General features: G+C 33.1%; 1 protein-coding gene across 1 annotated transcript in view; it reads left to right on the top strand.

The window, feature by feature from the left end:
• The window catches only part of LOC130900287 (putative ammonium transporter 2), a 151,913-nt gene that overhangs the window by 133,831 nt on the left and 1,813 nt on the right, over nucleotides 1–16,269 (top strand). The window contains exon 10 of the mRNA XM_057810800.1: nucleotides 3,505–3,683. Coding sequence (XP_057666783.1) covers nucleotides 3,505–3,683 — 179 coding nt within the window. The remainder of the gene's footprint in view (nucleotides 1–3,504; nucleotides 3,684–16,269) is intronic.

The raw sequence follows: 16,269 nt of genomic DNA, 5'->3' as shown, positions 1-16,269 counted from the left end.
GTGTTACTTCCGCAGTACCCTGGCTATTCTATTTTTCGTAACGACTAGCTATCTCCTATTCTCAGAACCATCATCATTCTCGAGGACTCTTTTCTAAAGACTCTCTTCCAGGACAAGAAATTCCCACTGAGATCAATAAACTTTTAGTGCCGATAAAAATCTTGCATTGTAGGTCGCCGATATTTTGAGGTGAGGATCATTCTCCCGATCTTCTTTAATCTTTGTGACTGAAAATTCTTCGTTGAATTTGTTGCTCCGGACACAGTCTGTTGGATACGGCCGTCCAGAAAAAGGGTTGACTTTTTGATGACCACAGTGGAAGGGGGCAAGCTTCACATCCTGGTTCGGTGCTCCCCTTGTAAACGACTCGTTCTTATTTTCTCTGTGACTGGATTTTCTTGTTTGCGGAAGTCCCGGGACGCTTACATAATCTGTGTGCATGCCCTGACTTACCACAATTTCGACGATTGCTCTCTCTCTCTCTCGGCTTCTTGTTAACCATACCTTTCAACAAGTTGACGATTTGGTCCAATTTATCCTCGCCACCTTCTTGTATGGTTGTATTCCCGTTATATTCTGAAGTAATAGTGGATGCATCGTATTCAAGAGCAGCAGTCAGGGCATCTAGTAACGTTTTCGGATGGATTTATCGAAACATCCCCTACATCTCGTGGTCACGCAGGCCATTAATAAATGCCTAGGTGCCCAAACATTCCATCATGTTCTCTGGTGCTGATAGATGAGCAAATCGAACAAGTCGGGCAATGTTTACTCCGCACTCTTGAAGAGTTTCGTCACGTTTCTGCCTTCGGTTCTGCAACTGCGATTGATTTAGGTTTTCTAGATTATCGTTACGATATTGCATGTCCAACCTTTCTTTCAGCTGTTAAAAGTGGTCAGTTTCTTCTAGAGGTATCGTCTGGAGTACGTCTTAGGCGTCGCCCAGCATTGCAATGTTCAAGTTCAATGCGTTTTCTTTATTGGACAAATTATTCACTCTAGCAAGTCCAAGACGTTTTACCGTCAAACGTTGGGTTCTTGACTCGTGTAGAACTGACGATCTTCTTTGTTTTGAGTGGTGCTTATATATTGCATAGTGTTTTGTATGTTCGATCTTCTTCTCTTCTATTGGAGTGCCTTTTGTTCTTAAATATGCTTTCTTTGTCTCCAGCTCCCCTATTTTCTTTTCAATCGTTTTTACTTTATCCTCTAAATCTTCTCATTCATCGTTGTCATCCTGTTCTTGATATCTGATTTTAGAGATGATATTTTGTTTTCTACATCAGTGGCAATGTCCGTTTTCATTGTTAAAATTTCAGCAGGAATGTCGCTTTTAACGGACAAAATCTTGTCATCCATATTGGCCGAAATATCATTTTTCATAGTCGAAATATCGACCTTCATAGTGAAAATCGTGTCATCAATATTTGCCGAAATATCTTTTTTCAGAGTTGAAATATCGTCTTTTATATTCACAGAAATATCGTTTTTGAAATCTTCTCGTCCATTTTAGTAGAAAGTGACTAGATCAACTTCACTTACCAGTGCCAGCTTGAATCTTTCTACTAATTCTCTCTTCTTCCCGTACGTTTCAAACTCACTATTCTCCAGTTCGACTTTCAGTTCCGACAATTTCAAGCCACCAAGTCTCTTCGCCATGTTTATGTGTCATTCACAATATCTCAATTCTGTCACGTTTTTCATATTTATTTACAATCTTTTTTTTCGTGGAGTGAATTTACAAACACTGTTTCTTACGTTATTGATTTATTTACACCTCATACAATACAATCACTACACTTATGTTAATTTACTTTTAGATATCACTTAAATATATTTTGCGATTACTCTTAATTCGTTCTTTTCTTTTCGTAGAAATTATTTGGAAGAAATACTATAAAAAAAATCTAAAAGGAAACATTAGAAAGGCGCTTCTGCTAATTATAAAAAAATGTGAAAGACTCCACTTGAAAATTGCCGCCGTAATTTCTAAAATTCCATTGTAGGCCTGGACAAGTCTGGCCTAGGGAACCATTTTGCGAACTTGTTCGTAACAATAGTATTTTTTCCTGATAATTATTTTATTTCATTACAGTTCTTGTGTATTGATAACCTAAGCATTCAGGATCTGATAATTGGATAGATCTATTAGCCAGTTTTATTATCACTGATCTTTTTTATTACATAGCTCATCTATCTTGATGAACAAGTTAGTTTCGTTCTATTCTTATGTTATTGTTAACTTCATATAAAGTGACATCAAGAAAATTGATTTCATTATTTTGTTCCATTTCGATTTTGAATATCTTGAAGTTTTTGAAAAATTCAATTCTTGTCACAAAAAATATCAGTGCTAATAAGTTTTGGTGATAGATAAATACAACTAATAAATCCCGAATTTAGATACTTAGTTATTCAAAAAACAAAAACTGAATTGAAAATAATTATCTGGAAAAATGATAAACAACATATTCAAGTAGAGGATAAACAAATTAATAATATAATAATAATAAATTAAGCAACATAACAAAATAAAACGAAAACGTAAAAAATTTCTGCCTACAAGGACAAGGACTAGCTAATTATTTTAATAAATTTGATATTAGTATAAGTCATAAAGGACATAATACACTATCCAAATATTTCACTAAACTGAACTCTGTTATACGAGAAAACGAAAGAAATAATATTATATATCAAGTAACTAGTACTAATTGTGATGCTGTCTACAGAGAGCAAACATCTCAGTATTTAGGATATAGACTAAGAGATCATCAATACGATAAAAAATAGAACTGCATTAAACAACCATGAAATACCAAAAAATTTATAGCTTTATTGTATAAATTTTGATAAAACTACAAATAATTCAATTGATTACTGCTACATATTTTTTAATGAAAATAGTAGGAATTGATAAATTTCATATTTGATTTTGGTATTCTATTGATTCTTATTGATTCTATTGATCAATATAAATAAACAAATTGTCTGTGTCAATATCAAATTTTGATAAATACTGAAAGTAGTCGAAACGTCAAAATTTTTATATATCTTCGAAAAACTATTTAAGAAAATCTAATTTTATAACAGAAGAGACCTAAGGTAAAGACGATATAAAAACATAAACACAAAAGAAATTTGAAGAATCCCGCCTTTAATTTTTGCGACTCGTGCGCAAAAGTATCATTTCACGTACTTTCTCATAAACATCTATCAGAATTTTTTTTTTGCTCTAAAAAATATAAAGTGTCTGGTACAGACGCAGTCTTCTGCAAACGTTAATTTTTCCAACACCCACATGTTCACCAATACGAAAATCACATACTGCTTGGGATTAGACCGGTGCCCCACATTTTATATTTTGTTATATTCATCAAAATTTATAATCAAAATCTGACATATCAAATCTCTAACAAGCTAAAGTTGTGCATTTTGGTTTCGTTTGTATTAAAAACTCATTAAAATACATCATTTATTTTGACTCCATTCATTTTTATGCAGGTGGAGGATGGCATCTGTTTGGAGTTCAGTGTTTGACAGCACTTTGCCTTCTAAGTTGGGGAGTCCTATCTACATTCATTTTATTAGGAATTATCAACCATTTTGTAACTATAAGAATGGATGTACACACTGAGCTTATGGGTGCCGACATAATTGAGCATTCAATCAAGCATGGAAATGTAAATATATTTTATATCCATTATTGATCTTCTAATCACTAAAGCTTTTTTAATTAGAAGTATATAAGCAAATATTGATTTCATATCTTTTTTCGTTATAGCTCAAATATCTAAGAAACCATATTCATAAACATAATCAATCTCTATATACAAAAAAACATATAACCAAGAAGTTTTTGAACGAAAATCAAAATTTGCTAGTGATATCATCTGACAAAGGTAATGTAAGTAAAGTAATAATGGAGAAACAGCAATATTTATATTCATCTAGAGAACTTATTGACAATAATATATCATATAAAGAACTTACTAATGATCCAACGCTTGAAACATCTAATAATGGTGAAAAATTAATTAAAAAATTTTTAATGACAAATAAATTGAGAAACAAACTGAAGAAACATGAACAGGAAATAACGGTATTTCTGCTATTTGGTCACAAAAAATTTGTAAACCCACGTGTTCATCTACGCCAATAAAAACTCGAAAAGAGCCTGTTACTGTTTGGTTAACTAAAAAATTTTGACAAAAATTATGACTAATAATTATTATTATATCGAAGACTCCCTCGAAATTATTTAATATTTTAAAGATACAGTATTCCCACAGTTCATTGCCCAACAGCTCTACAATAGAAATGGTGTAACACGTCAAATTTGCAAACTCAATAAAGGAAATATTAGAATTGATGACATTCATTTTTAATAATACATATTTCTCTCATAATAATTAAAATTACAAACAAATCCTCGAAACTCTAATGGGCTCTCAATTTCCCATATACTAGGATATTAAGTAAACCAGACAGCCGTAGGATTGATTCGGTTGCGTATTTATAATATTCTCGACTGAACCTTCTGGAATTGTTTTTTAATTGAGAAACAAGTAACATATAAATACAATAATATGAAGAGAAAGAAGAAATTGTTGCCTCGGAACTGACCTGTCTGTGATTACGGCTTCCGGATATCCCCATTTCTTTATATGTTATCTTAGTCCCACAGAACTCAACTTGGTACTGACATAGCAGATGCTTCTTTTGCTTTTGCCCCTCCCTCCTCTTATAAACGACTGCTCCCATTTTGGGTTGTTGAGGTGTTGAGGACGTTTTTGGTCAACATTCAAACATTCGGGCATCCATTTTGCATCAATTTTTCTCATGTCCAAATTAACGCGAACTATATGATGAACGCGTTCGTATAAAATATTCAGTGCTTCAGATATCAGTTTTAGACCAATTCGACGGTGTGATTCGGAACTAAAATGATTGGGAAACTATAGGAGTGAATGTTGGCAAAAGAGGTCAGTGGACTAGTTTTCATCCTTTGAAAATAATTTCCCATATTTAAACTAAATAATGCAGAAGTAGGTGGACAGTTTTGTGAAATAAATTCAAAACCTTCGGTTCTTCGGAGCATGGCTTCCGGATTAAATACTCGAGGCGAATGGACTCTCCATGACCTTTTAAACACCTTTCGCAGTAAAGCGAAGGTATTATAATAAATAGAGTCTGCTTGTGCACTCTCTAAATATTTTTATTTTCAGAACTAAATGTCGCATTAGCATCACAATCCGATTCGCAGTAATAAGAAAATATCTGGGACACAAACTTCTTGCTGACACATAACTGCAGCCAGGAAATAGAAGAGGGTGAGTTGGAAAGTGTTGAAAACACAAATTTCGGATCAATTAAAACATATGAGGAAAGTCCGAAAACATCTCTTACTTCAAGAAAATAGAAGGGAAGCTCAAGATCATACTGAAATGGCTAATTGTATTGAAAATGCTTTTTCAATATCATCAAATGTGGGAAAGAAGAAGAACACTGTTAAAGAGGTCAAGAGCACTCAAGAACAAAATTTATAATTGAACAAGGTTCTTCAAGTATTTTTGGAGCACATGTTATCTCATTAAGAATATATTTTATCACCAATTGAACATAAATAAACTTTAATATATTGTTATATAGGTTTTAATCATGTTTTGTGTCATTTTTTTAGTTAAAGTAAGTCAGTTTTTTTGAGTATTTTCTCTATTCATGTTCTAAGAAAAGCTCAAAGCTTCTAAATATATGTATTTCATAAAGTTTTCCTGCATATTTATAATTGCTTGTCATATAGCGGGAAAACCAAGACAAAGTAGTTCTTTGTAAGTCTTTTCTTATCAAAACATCTGCTATGCAAGCTATTATACGAATAAATAGTCAATACATGCATACAGCTAGAAACAGTGCTTATACTTATCTTCCATGTATTCATTCTTCCATGGAGCAGTTCCTTGGTTGGAATCAAGGTATTGGAGCACAATATCTCTCCAACTGCACAAATACCAAACATATTTCCAGTTGAGCTCCTGGTCCTAGATAAACGATAATTAGAGCTTTTGTGTTGTTCACCCTTCCAATATCAGTTTTTTCTTTCCCCAAAAAGGGTAAATTATTACTTTAAAGTGTCAAATATAGTAGAAATGACAATATTTTGTGAAAATTTCAATTGTTGGATTATTGTCGAGGCTGGGAAATATATGTACCACCGGTGTTTTAGATGGTACACATACTAGTAGATGCTCTGAACAGATCCTGGGACGGAAGTACCGTAATTTTTGTTCTTAACGAACGCCTAACTGCAGCATAGAAATACAGGATGTGACCTGTGTCGACGAACGTGTAAGGCGATAACGACAAAATGGAAATACAGATCGTACGTGTAAGGTGATAACGGCAAAATTGGAATATGTACGTGTATGGGGATAACGGCGAAACTGGAATACGGAGTGTTAAAAAGAGGTGACGAGACGTGTTTTGCAAAGTGATAACGAACAACGTAGGTACATGTTTTGTAAGTCAACCAAATTTAAATACAGGCTATTGTATAGGTAGACGAAATTGAAATACGGGGTTAAAAAAAGCGAGGTGATAACGCCCGACGGGACTTAGAGTTTTGTTGATAATGGTAGGGCGTTTTGTTGATAAGCGAACAAGTGACATAAGGGTATTGGAATACCTGGCAGCGAATACATTACAGATGAGTCGAGAAATTGTATAACCGAAAAAGTTGGAAAATGCAACTAATGAGCCTTGATATAATTATAATCTTGATAAACAAAATAACCAAAGTGATATTTGACATTTGGTCGCTAAGAAATTCCAATGAATCATTCTTGACTCACTATTAATTAATGGGCATCAAAGTATCGTCTATACGGGATATGGGTGTTTTTTTAATAATAGAAAGGCATTTTGTTGATAATGGTGGAAGATATGTCAATAGCCAGATAAGGGTATTGGCATACCCGACAGCGGCTATCTGGTTAGTCATTAAAATTAGTAGAATATATAAGATACTTCAGTTCAATTATATCTGCAGTAGATTATAGAAGTAGACTTGAGGAATTTATTGTTAAAATCAGCACATTAAATTGAGATATTATTTTTCATACAAACAAACGTACGGTTATGAAACAACTCCAAAATATATATCTTGTTCACTCATCGAACAACGATAAAACGCCGCAAGTATACTACAAAATAAATTGGGCACACGAAGAATTGGAGCAGCAGCAGCATTTCAAGTTACCTCAAATAACAATAACAACAACATATCCACTGAAGAGGATTAAGTCAATAACTCTTCAACATGATCAATTCAAGTAGCGGCAGCATCAACACTTTTACGTTGACGTATTTTTCCATTTTTCCACGTATTCCATCCAACAATGGCCAAATGATGTGAATCTTCTTTATAATAACAAAAAATTGCACGTACAGCAATAACAATTCCGGGATCTCAAACAGTTTCCCTCCATTTATCGTGCACTTTCATTGAAGTTACAAAAGCACCAAAATTGTTGACTAGTTTTACATCTCCAGTACCATGTACATTTAGACATCCTTTAATGTATAGTAAGGCTTCGTTCATTGCAAAGAATGAGTCGACTTGGTTGATGCTGCACTCTACAATGTTACTGCAGTTGAATGATTTGATAAATGGAGCATAAGTACAAGATTCTGCCTTTTGAATGAACTTATCAAATCTAAGCTTCCGATAAATATCAAACATTGGATGCATGTCGTTTGGACGTAGTCATTTAATCATTCTTCTTCTTTAATGAATAACCCAAAGCTGATCTAATTGCTGTTTGTCAAATACTTGGGCTCAATTATACAGACGACAAAAACGACTTCAAGTTGCTCCTTTTTGGTAAACTTCTCTCGCCCAATTGATAAAGAAGACCAAAAGGGTGATCTAGATAGCGAAATAGACGAAGAAGACGGTTCGAATGACGAAGAGACGACTTAAATAGCGAAAACGACGAAGAAGACGGCTTAAATAGCGAAGGTGAAAAGATGAGAAATAATTGGTTATGACGAAAGACGAATATCAGGATTAAGACGAAGAGATGAAAAAGGACGATTATATGGAGAAAGATGAAGAGATAGAGAAAGACGAATATTTGAAGAATGACCAGAAGATGATAGAAGACGAAGAGAGGAAGAAAAACGCAGACTAGAGGATATGCGTGAGGTAGAAAGAACTCATGAATTTGAAGAGAGACGACGGTATGAAGAATGGCGAATAAGCGAGGAAAGGCGTAAAAATGAAGCGAGAAGGAAAAGTGATGAGAATATAGATGTTGGCAGCGGACAACGAGATTGCTTTGCATCAGTTTTCAGGGATGTAAAAGACGTATCAGACGTTTTGACGGCAAAGTCAAATATCCAATTCAGACGTGGAATTTTGAATTTGAAGAAGTTGCAGAAATTACGGGTTGGAACGATTTCACGGTGTGTCTGAACCAAAGTTAAATGAAATGGCTCAACACTTTGGAACTTGCTTCAGATATCGAAAGTAGATTACTTATAGGTCATAAAAAATATATTTCCAAAATAACCTGTATAGCCCTTTTCAAAAAAAACTGATTTAAAGAAAAAAAATTTTTTTTTCGTTTTATTGAGCACAAACAAATAAAAAATTTTTAAATATAAGTAGAATTATTTTACAGAAACATATAAGCATAAATAATCACGTTTTAAATATAAACCACATACTGTACGTAACAATTGTTAATAGAGCATGAAATGTATATTGACATGATCGCGATGCTTCAATGTCGCTTTGCACCCAATCCTTCCGATGTAAACAATGATCGGAAAATATGCCGCCGGCGTTGTCGATTTGACTTTGTGACTCGAACTCGCTTGTTTATTCGATTCAAGCAGTAAAGCTTGAGCTCTAGTCATATATTCATAGTAGAATAGAGTGATTAGAAATATTGCCTTCAACGTTTGTTTAATCGTGAAAATAAAGAATGCCTAAAAACGCTTTGAGTCATAGTGAAAATCATAATAAAGTGTGCTTTTTATGTTTTAAAAAACATAAGCAAATGTTTGTTATAAAAAACCAGTTGAAAGTTGATATGCAAGACTTAGTTGACAATTACAGTGATGAGGATAATTTACCTGCAGCTTTATGTTGTACTTGTAAAAGATATGTGTTTGCGGCAAAAGCTGGAGGAAATAAAATGAAAAATCCAGATTTGACACAATTCCCATTACTGAAGAGTACAAGGTCAAAATGTGAATGCAAGATTTGTGAAATAGCTCGTAGTAAACCTGAAAGTTTTCTGGTTTTCTGGAACTGGAACTACAGGTAAATATTGTGTTCATTTATAACGAATTAGGTTGATTATTTTCGTTTATATTCATCATTTTAGAGAATACTTCAAAATCGAAATCTACAAAGTTATGTAGTTCATGTTACGCTCTCATTGGTAAAGGCAAATCACATAAGTGTGGCTCGCAGACTCTTGTTCAAAATCTTTCTAATTTGATGTTAGAGATTCCAGAAAAACCACAAACTCAAGTTCTTTCAAAAGTATTAAAAATTAAAGTTAAGGAAAATTTGAAGGGTAGTGAAAAGTCTTCGCCAGTGTTAAAATTATCACAAATGCATGGACGCCCACTTCCAATCACTATTGGCAAAACAAACACTTCACTTTCAAAAAATGAATCATTGTCCTCTGATAATTTGTTAACTATGAAAACAGATATGAATTTGAGTGACCGAGACACATTGAAATTGGCTGCTTCCATTCGAGCCGGTACAAAGAATAGAAAAGCTGTTGAACCAGGATTGAAAAAGAAGCTCACTACCAAAGTTTCGAATACTCCTTTAGTTGTAGTTTATTGCAATGATGTGCCAGAGTTTGTTGAGTATGTGAGACAAGAGCGCAATTTATCAGAAGACCACTTGAAGTTAGGTATTGATGGAGGAGGTGGATTTTTAAAAATATGCCTTTCAGTACAATCAAAATCAAATATGGAATTTGAAAGTGCAAATAAGAAGCGAGCAAAATACATTGAAGGTATTATTTACTTTTATACGGTACGAAATTCAACTCTATTTAAAGTGCTTTATATGACGATGTAGTCTATTTTTAAACAGGAATTGCAGCAAATAAATTCAAGGATTCTGGTGTTAAGCGATTATTTATCTTAGCAGCCGTTTCACAAGCTCAAGAAAATTATGAAAATGTGCAGCAACTTTTTTCAGAATTGAATATTAGTCCTTTGAATGGCCCCATAGCGACTGATCTAAAATTGGCAATCATTTTGGTAGGTATTATGGCACACAGTAGCACATACCCATGTACGTACTGTTACGCAAAAAGTAACGAGCTTCACACCTGTGGTGATTTAAGAACTGGGGAAAATGTTCTAAATAATTATGAAAAGTGGTTAGCTGAAGGAAAAGGATTGAAGAGCCTGGCAAAAAATTATTTTAATTGCATCCACCCCCCTCTAATCACAGCATCTGGAGATAAAACATTCCTGGAAATAATTCCATCCCCAGAACTGCATCTCATGCTTGCTGTGGTAAATACTGTTTTTACGCACATGTTAAAAGAATGTCAAAGTGAAGCCGAATCTTGGGCTGAATTTTGCCACGTTCAGCGTGAAGTTACACACCAAGGTTCGGGGTTCAATGGAAATGCGTACAAAATGTTGACGTCTTGCGGAGTTCTAAAAATCTTGCTGTATTAAAATACGTACAAGTGTTCGCTACTTTCCATAATGTAGTTTCTGCATGTTTTGGAAAAAGTCTAGATGAAAATTACGTGAAGTGCATACAAAGTTTCAAAAACAGCTATATATCTTCAGGTATTAACATCACTCCCAAGGTTCATGCCGTTTTTTTTTCACGTTGAACAGTTCTGCCGCAAAACTCAAAGTGGGCTTGGATTTTTTAGTGAACAAGCAATGGAATCGGTGCATTTCGATTTCAACGCTTGGTGGCTCAAAACTAAAGTTGATGTGCAAAACCCTCAGTATTCTACAAAACTGTTAAGTGCCCTATGTAGTTATAATGCATTTCATGTTTGAAAAAGACTATTTACTTTTTCTAATTTTTTATTAACCATGTAATAAGAGAATAGTAATAGCTGTACTTATAGTTTTCATACTAATAATAATAATAAGCATTTTTTGATAGATATTTCATTAGTTTTTTATTTATTTCTGGTCAATAAAATGAAAAAAAAAATTTTTTTCTTTAAATCAGTTTTTTTTGAAAAGGGCTACACAGGTTATTTTGGAAATAGATTTTTTATGACCTATAAGTAATCTACTTTCGATATCTGAAGCAAGTTCCAAAGTGTTGAGCCATTTCATTTAACTTTGGTTCAGACACACCGTGATTTACAAAAACTCATATACGCAAAGAAATGCTTACGAGGTCTGGCTAAATTATTTATACAATCTGAAAATGGCATCAGAAGTTGGTCTGAGCTTAAAAAACGATTAGTCGAAGAGTTTGGAGTGCATGTGAATAGTGCACAAATGGAATAATCAATCCGAGTTTTTCTGATTTCGCTAGTCCTATTGTACTAGTGAGAAAAAAAGAAGGCTGAACCAGAATTTGTTGCGATTATCGCAAATTGAACAAAAATATAATACGCGATAGATTTCCACTTCCCCTTGTCGAAGATGTCCTAGACAGCACACAGCGAGCAAGTATATTCAGCACCCTAGATTTGAAAAATGGATTTTTACATGTACCTGTTGAAGCAAACAGCACAAAATATACTTCTTTTGTAACGTCGAATGGTCAGTACGAGTTTATGAAATGTCCTTCTGGAATGTGTAGTAGTCCAGCAGTTTTCCAACGATTTATCGATCGTATTTTCAGGGAGTTGACTGCTACGTTATATGTTATATGTTATATACTACGATGTTACCATCTTAAGTGCGAACGAAGAGGAGGGGATAGAAAGACTAAAACTTGTATTAAAGACAGCTGCAGAACATGGACTAGAAATAAAAAAGAAAAAGTGCCAGCTGTTGAAAACCAAGGTAAAATTCTTGGGATTCATGGTAAGTAACGGAACAATCCAACCAGAGCAAGCCAGAAGTCCAGCGATCAAGAAATTTCTAGAGCCGAAGAACCAGAAATAAATCCAATCATATTTAGGCCTAACCGAATATTTCAGAAAGTTTATTGCTGGATATGCCTATATCACAAAGATTCTGAGTGACTCACTCCACAAAGGCGAAGAATTTAAATTTGAATCACCACAAAGAGAAGCATTCAAAACCTTAAAGGCAAAACATATTTGTGAACCGGTGTTGCATAATTATTAACAAGGAGCTTATACCGAACTACACACCGAGTATACATGGTTATGGAGCATACCTTTTGCAGCGATCTAATGACGATTCGAAGCTGCATCGGATATACTACATGAGTAGAAAGACGACCCCTGCAGAGATGAAGTATACAAACTATGAGCTCGGAGTACTTGCTATTACTAAAAGTGTGAAGAAATTTAAAGTCTACTTGCTGGAAACGAAATTTAAAATAGTTACAGATTGTAATGCATTCACAAAAAGGGACCTCACAACACGAGTTGCACGATTTGCCCTGATGCTAGAAGAATTCCAGTATGAAATTGAGCATAGACGAGGTACACATATAGCTCACGTCGATTCTCTTAGTAGGAATCCTGTAGTACTGACAATTGCTACAGAATGCGGAATCATTCAAAGAATTAGACAAGCACAAGAGAAAGTCGAGCACGTTAAGGCCAACGGAGTATGAAGATTTCTATTTAGACCATGATATATTGTATAAATACGAGAATGGATTAAAATTACTTGTCGTTCCAAAGAACATGCAGACTGAAATAATAACGAAATCCCACTAGATAGGACATTTTTCAAATAAAAAGACAGGAGAAGTAGTAAACAAGGAATTTTACATACCAAGACTAAAAGAGAAAATAGAAGCGATTAAAAATAACTGTATATCTTGTATATTAGAAAATAAAAAGGAAGGAAAGAAAGAAGGAATGCTTCATCCTATACAAAAGCTAGAAGGTCCGTTAGAGACGTATCACGTCGACTACTTAGGACCAATGAAGTCAACAAACAATAATTATTAGCACATTTTGTGGTAGTAGAGTTTTCCGAATTTCTGTGGCTTTACCTAACAAAATCAACCACCACGAAAGAAGTGATATGTTGTCTTAAAAAATAACGTAAAATATTTGGAAACCCTTCAAGGATAATATCTGACAGAGGATCCGCCTTCCGTTCTGAAGAATTCGAATCATATTGCCAGAAGAAAATATTAAACATGTGTTAACAACTTGTGGAGTCTCACGAGGTAATGGGCAAGTGGAAAGGGTAAATAGGGCCCTTATACCCGTCTTGACAAAACTCAGTTTGGAAGACCCAGGAAAGTGATACAAATACGTTGACAAAGTACAGACTGCCTTAAATTCGACGTATCAGCGAGGCATAGGTCGAAGTATTAGTTGGTATTAAAATGAAAAATAAGAAGACGTTAAAATTAAAGAAATGATAGAAGGGGCGATAATAAGGAAATTTGATGAAGAAAGGGATGAAATACGTAAAAGAGGTAAAGAACAAATATTAAAAGTGCAAAATGAAAGTAAGAAAGGAGGTTAAAATTTAAAGAGAAAGAAGGCAAATGTATATAGGAAGAATAATTTGATTGCCATAAAAAGAACCTAGGTTACATCTGATCCAAAATTAAAGAGAAAATTTTTAGAGCCCAAACGAAATTGGTAAGGTTAAAGAAAATGATAGATATGACGTTGTTAAAATCGGAGATCACGAGGGACCCAACCGAACGACAACATGCGCTTAATATAAAAAACATTAGGTCAGCTATGAAAGCGACGAATCCGAGGCAGATTCTGAGCAGGATGGAAGGATGTAGGATCGAGATTATTGCTCTACTCCATCCATTAATGAATTCGTTGCCTTTTCTTTTGATAGAAGAAGTGGGATCAGATGTGAGTTCAATATAGGAACTAATGTTTATAATTATATCTTTGGAGATATTAAAATAGTGGGATTTCTCCATAATGACAAATATATTACCCTTATCTGATTGTATTAAGATTAGGTTGGGTTTTTTATAAACTTTTTAGTAATGATGTTTGTTTAATTTCTTTGTAAGTTATTTTATCGTTTAATCATCTCATCCTTCAATAATAATGATCTTATTCCATAATAACAGTTTTATTAGATTTATCTGCTTCCAAAAACTCCAAATTATACAACTAATTTTAGCGAATAATATTTCACAAAAATTTGATGAAAGATGTCGAGAAAGAACTGAATCACGTTTCAATAAATGCAAAGAGATAAATATTGAGAAAATTTAGAGTCTAATATTAAAACAAAAGCCTATTGCTGAAAATAAAATGAAATAAAATCATAAGGGATCGAAAAATTTAACTGATACTGTCATAGCAGATGAAGTGGAGGAATTTTTTCTTCATGTCCTAATTTTGCACAAAATATATCTAGAGACACAGAATTACCTGTGACAAATATCTTATGTTATACTGAATACAACACCAATCATCTAAATAACGAGAATCCAATAAAACTGTTATTAGAAAAACAGAATATTATAATAATGAAATGATTAAACGATAAGACAACTAAACAAGACCATACGAATTCTTATCAAAAACAAAATAATGATCCAATTCGACCTTGGGAAGAACAACTTCTTATTCTGTTAGCAGATGCAAAATTCTAAATGCATTACTCTAAAATATATGGTTTACCAAAGCTGCACAAGCCTGACAGTTCAGTTCGACCGAGTGTGGATGGAAATGAAATATACAAACAAATTGATGATTGTGCAATAGGAGCTTCCATTTCAAGTGTTTTAGCACGATGCGATCCGATATGTAGATATGAACAAAATAATAAAATCAATTTCCTTAATGTCTTCTATGAAATTCACAATAACATTTATCCGGACAAAATTATGAACAACATATTCAATAAAAGGATAAACAGATATAACAATTAATTGAAGAGCAAAACTGGAACGAAACACCAAAACATTTTCCGTTACCATATGTACAAGGACTATCTCAGCAACTATCGAATTTTTTCAATAAATATGATAGTATAAGTCATAAAGGACATGATAAATTATTCAAATATTTCACTAAATAAAAATCTAAGACTGCAAGAAACAAAAGAAGTAATATTATATATCAAGTGCCTTGCACTAATTGTGGCGCTGTCTACATAGGGCAGACAACTCAGTATTTAAAAAATGTACTAAAACGTCATCAATACGACAAGGAGAATAAAACTGCATTAACGAACCATGAAATATCAAAAAACATATATTCAATTATAAAGATTCAAAAATTCTTGGAACGGAATCTGATACACGTGAAAGAGAATTTTTAGAAATGGTTCACATTCATAAGAACAAAAAAGTTATAAATGATAGAAAAGATCTGAATAATTTGAGTAAAATTCATAGCTCTATTTTGTGAATTCTAATAAAGCTAAAAATAATTCAATTGATTACTGACACTTATTTGAGATATAAGATCTAAGGAAAAAATCATTTTTCTTATCAAATCAAATTCCTATTTTGATTTTATTCTTATTTTGATATTTATGATGTAGATGATCTATTGATTAATATAAATATACAAATTGTCAGTGTCAATTTCATATTTTGAAAGAGACAGAAATAAGTCAAAATATGAATTTTTATCGCTCTTTTGAAAAATTATTGAAAAATACTAATTTTAAAACAGAACAGACCTTCTGTTTCAAAATTAGTTTCTTCCAATAATTTGTTAAAGGAAGATGAAATTTGACGTTTCGACTTTCCTTCAAGTCTTTATCAAAATATCCTCTTTTCTTAATATAGTAAGTGGTAAAAAACAAAAATATCAACAAATTCCAAACATTACATGACGCACAGATCAATTATATAAAAAATAAAATATGTGGAATATTTTCGTTCCTTATGATATATTGAAATATTTAGTTTTAGGTCCAAAATTTTTTATTGAACATAGTATAACAAAATACATTACTGATAAAAAAGATCACCTCATCCATATCCAATCTCCCTGAAAGAGATATTATAACTATTGCTAGAGACAAACATCATTGCTAAAAAGTTCATAAAAAACCCAACCTAATCTTAATACAATCAGATAAGGGTAATATGTTTGTCATTATGGAGAAATCCCACTATCTTAATATCTCCAAAGATATAATTATAAACAT

The sequence above is a fragment of the Diorhabda carinulata genome, chromosome 12 (genome assembly GCF_026250575.1).
Source record: "Diorhabda carinulata isolate Delta chromosome 12, icDioCari1.1, whole genome shotgun sequence".
Lineage (NCBI taxonomy): Eukaryota > Metazoa > Arthropoda > Insecta > Coleoptera > Chrysomelidae > Diorhabda > Diorhabda carinulata.
This window is presented reverse-complemented; position numbering and strand designations above follow the sequence as displayed.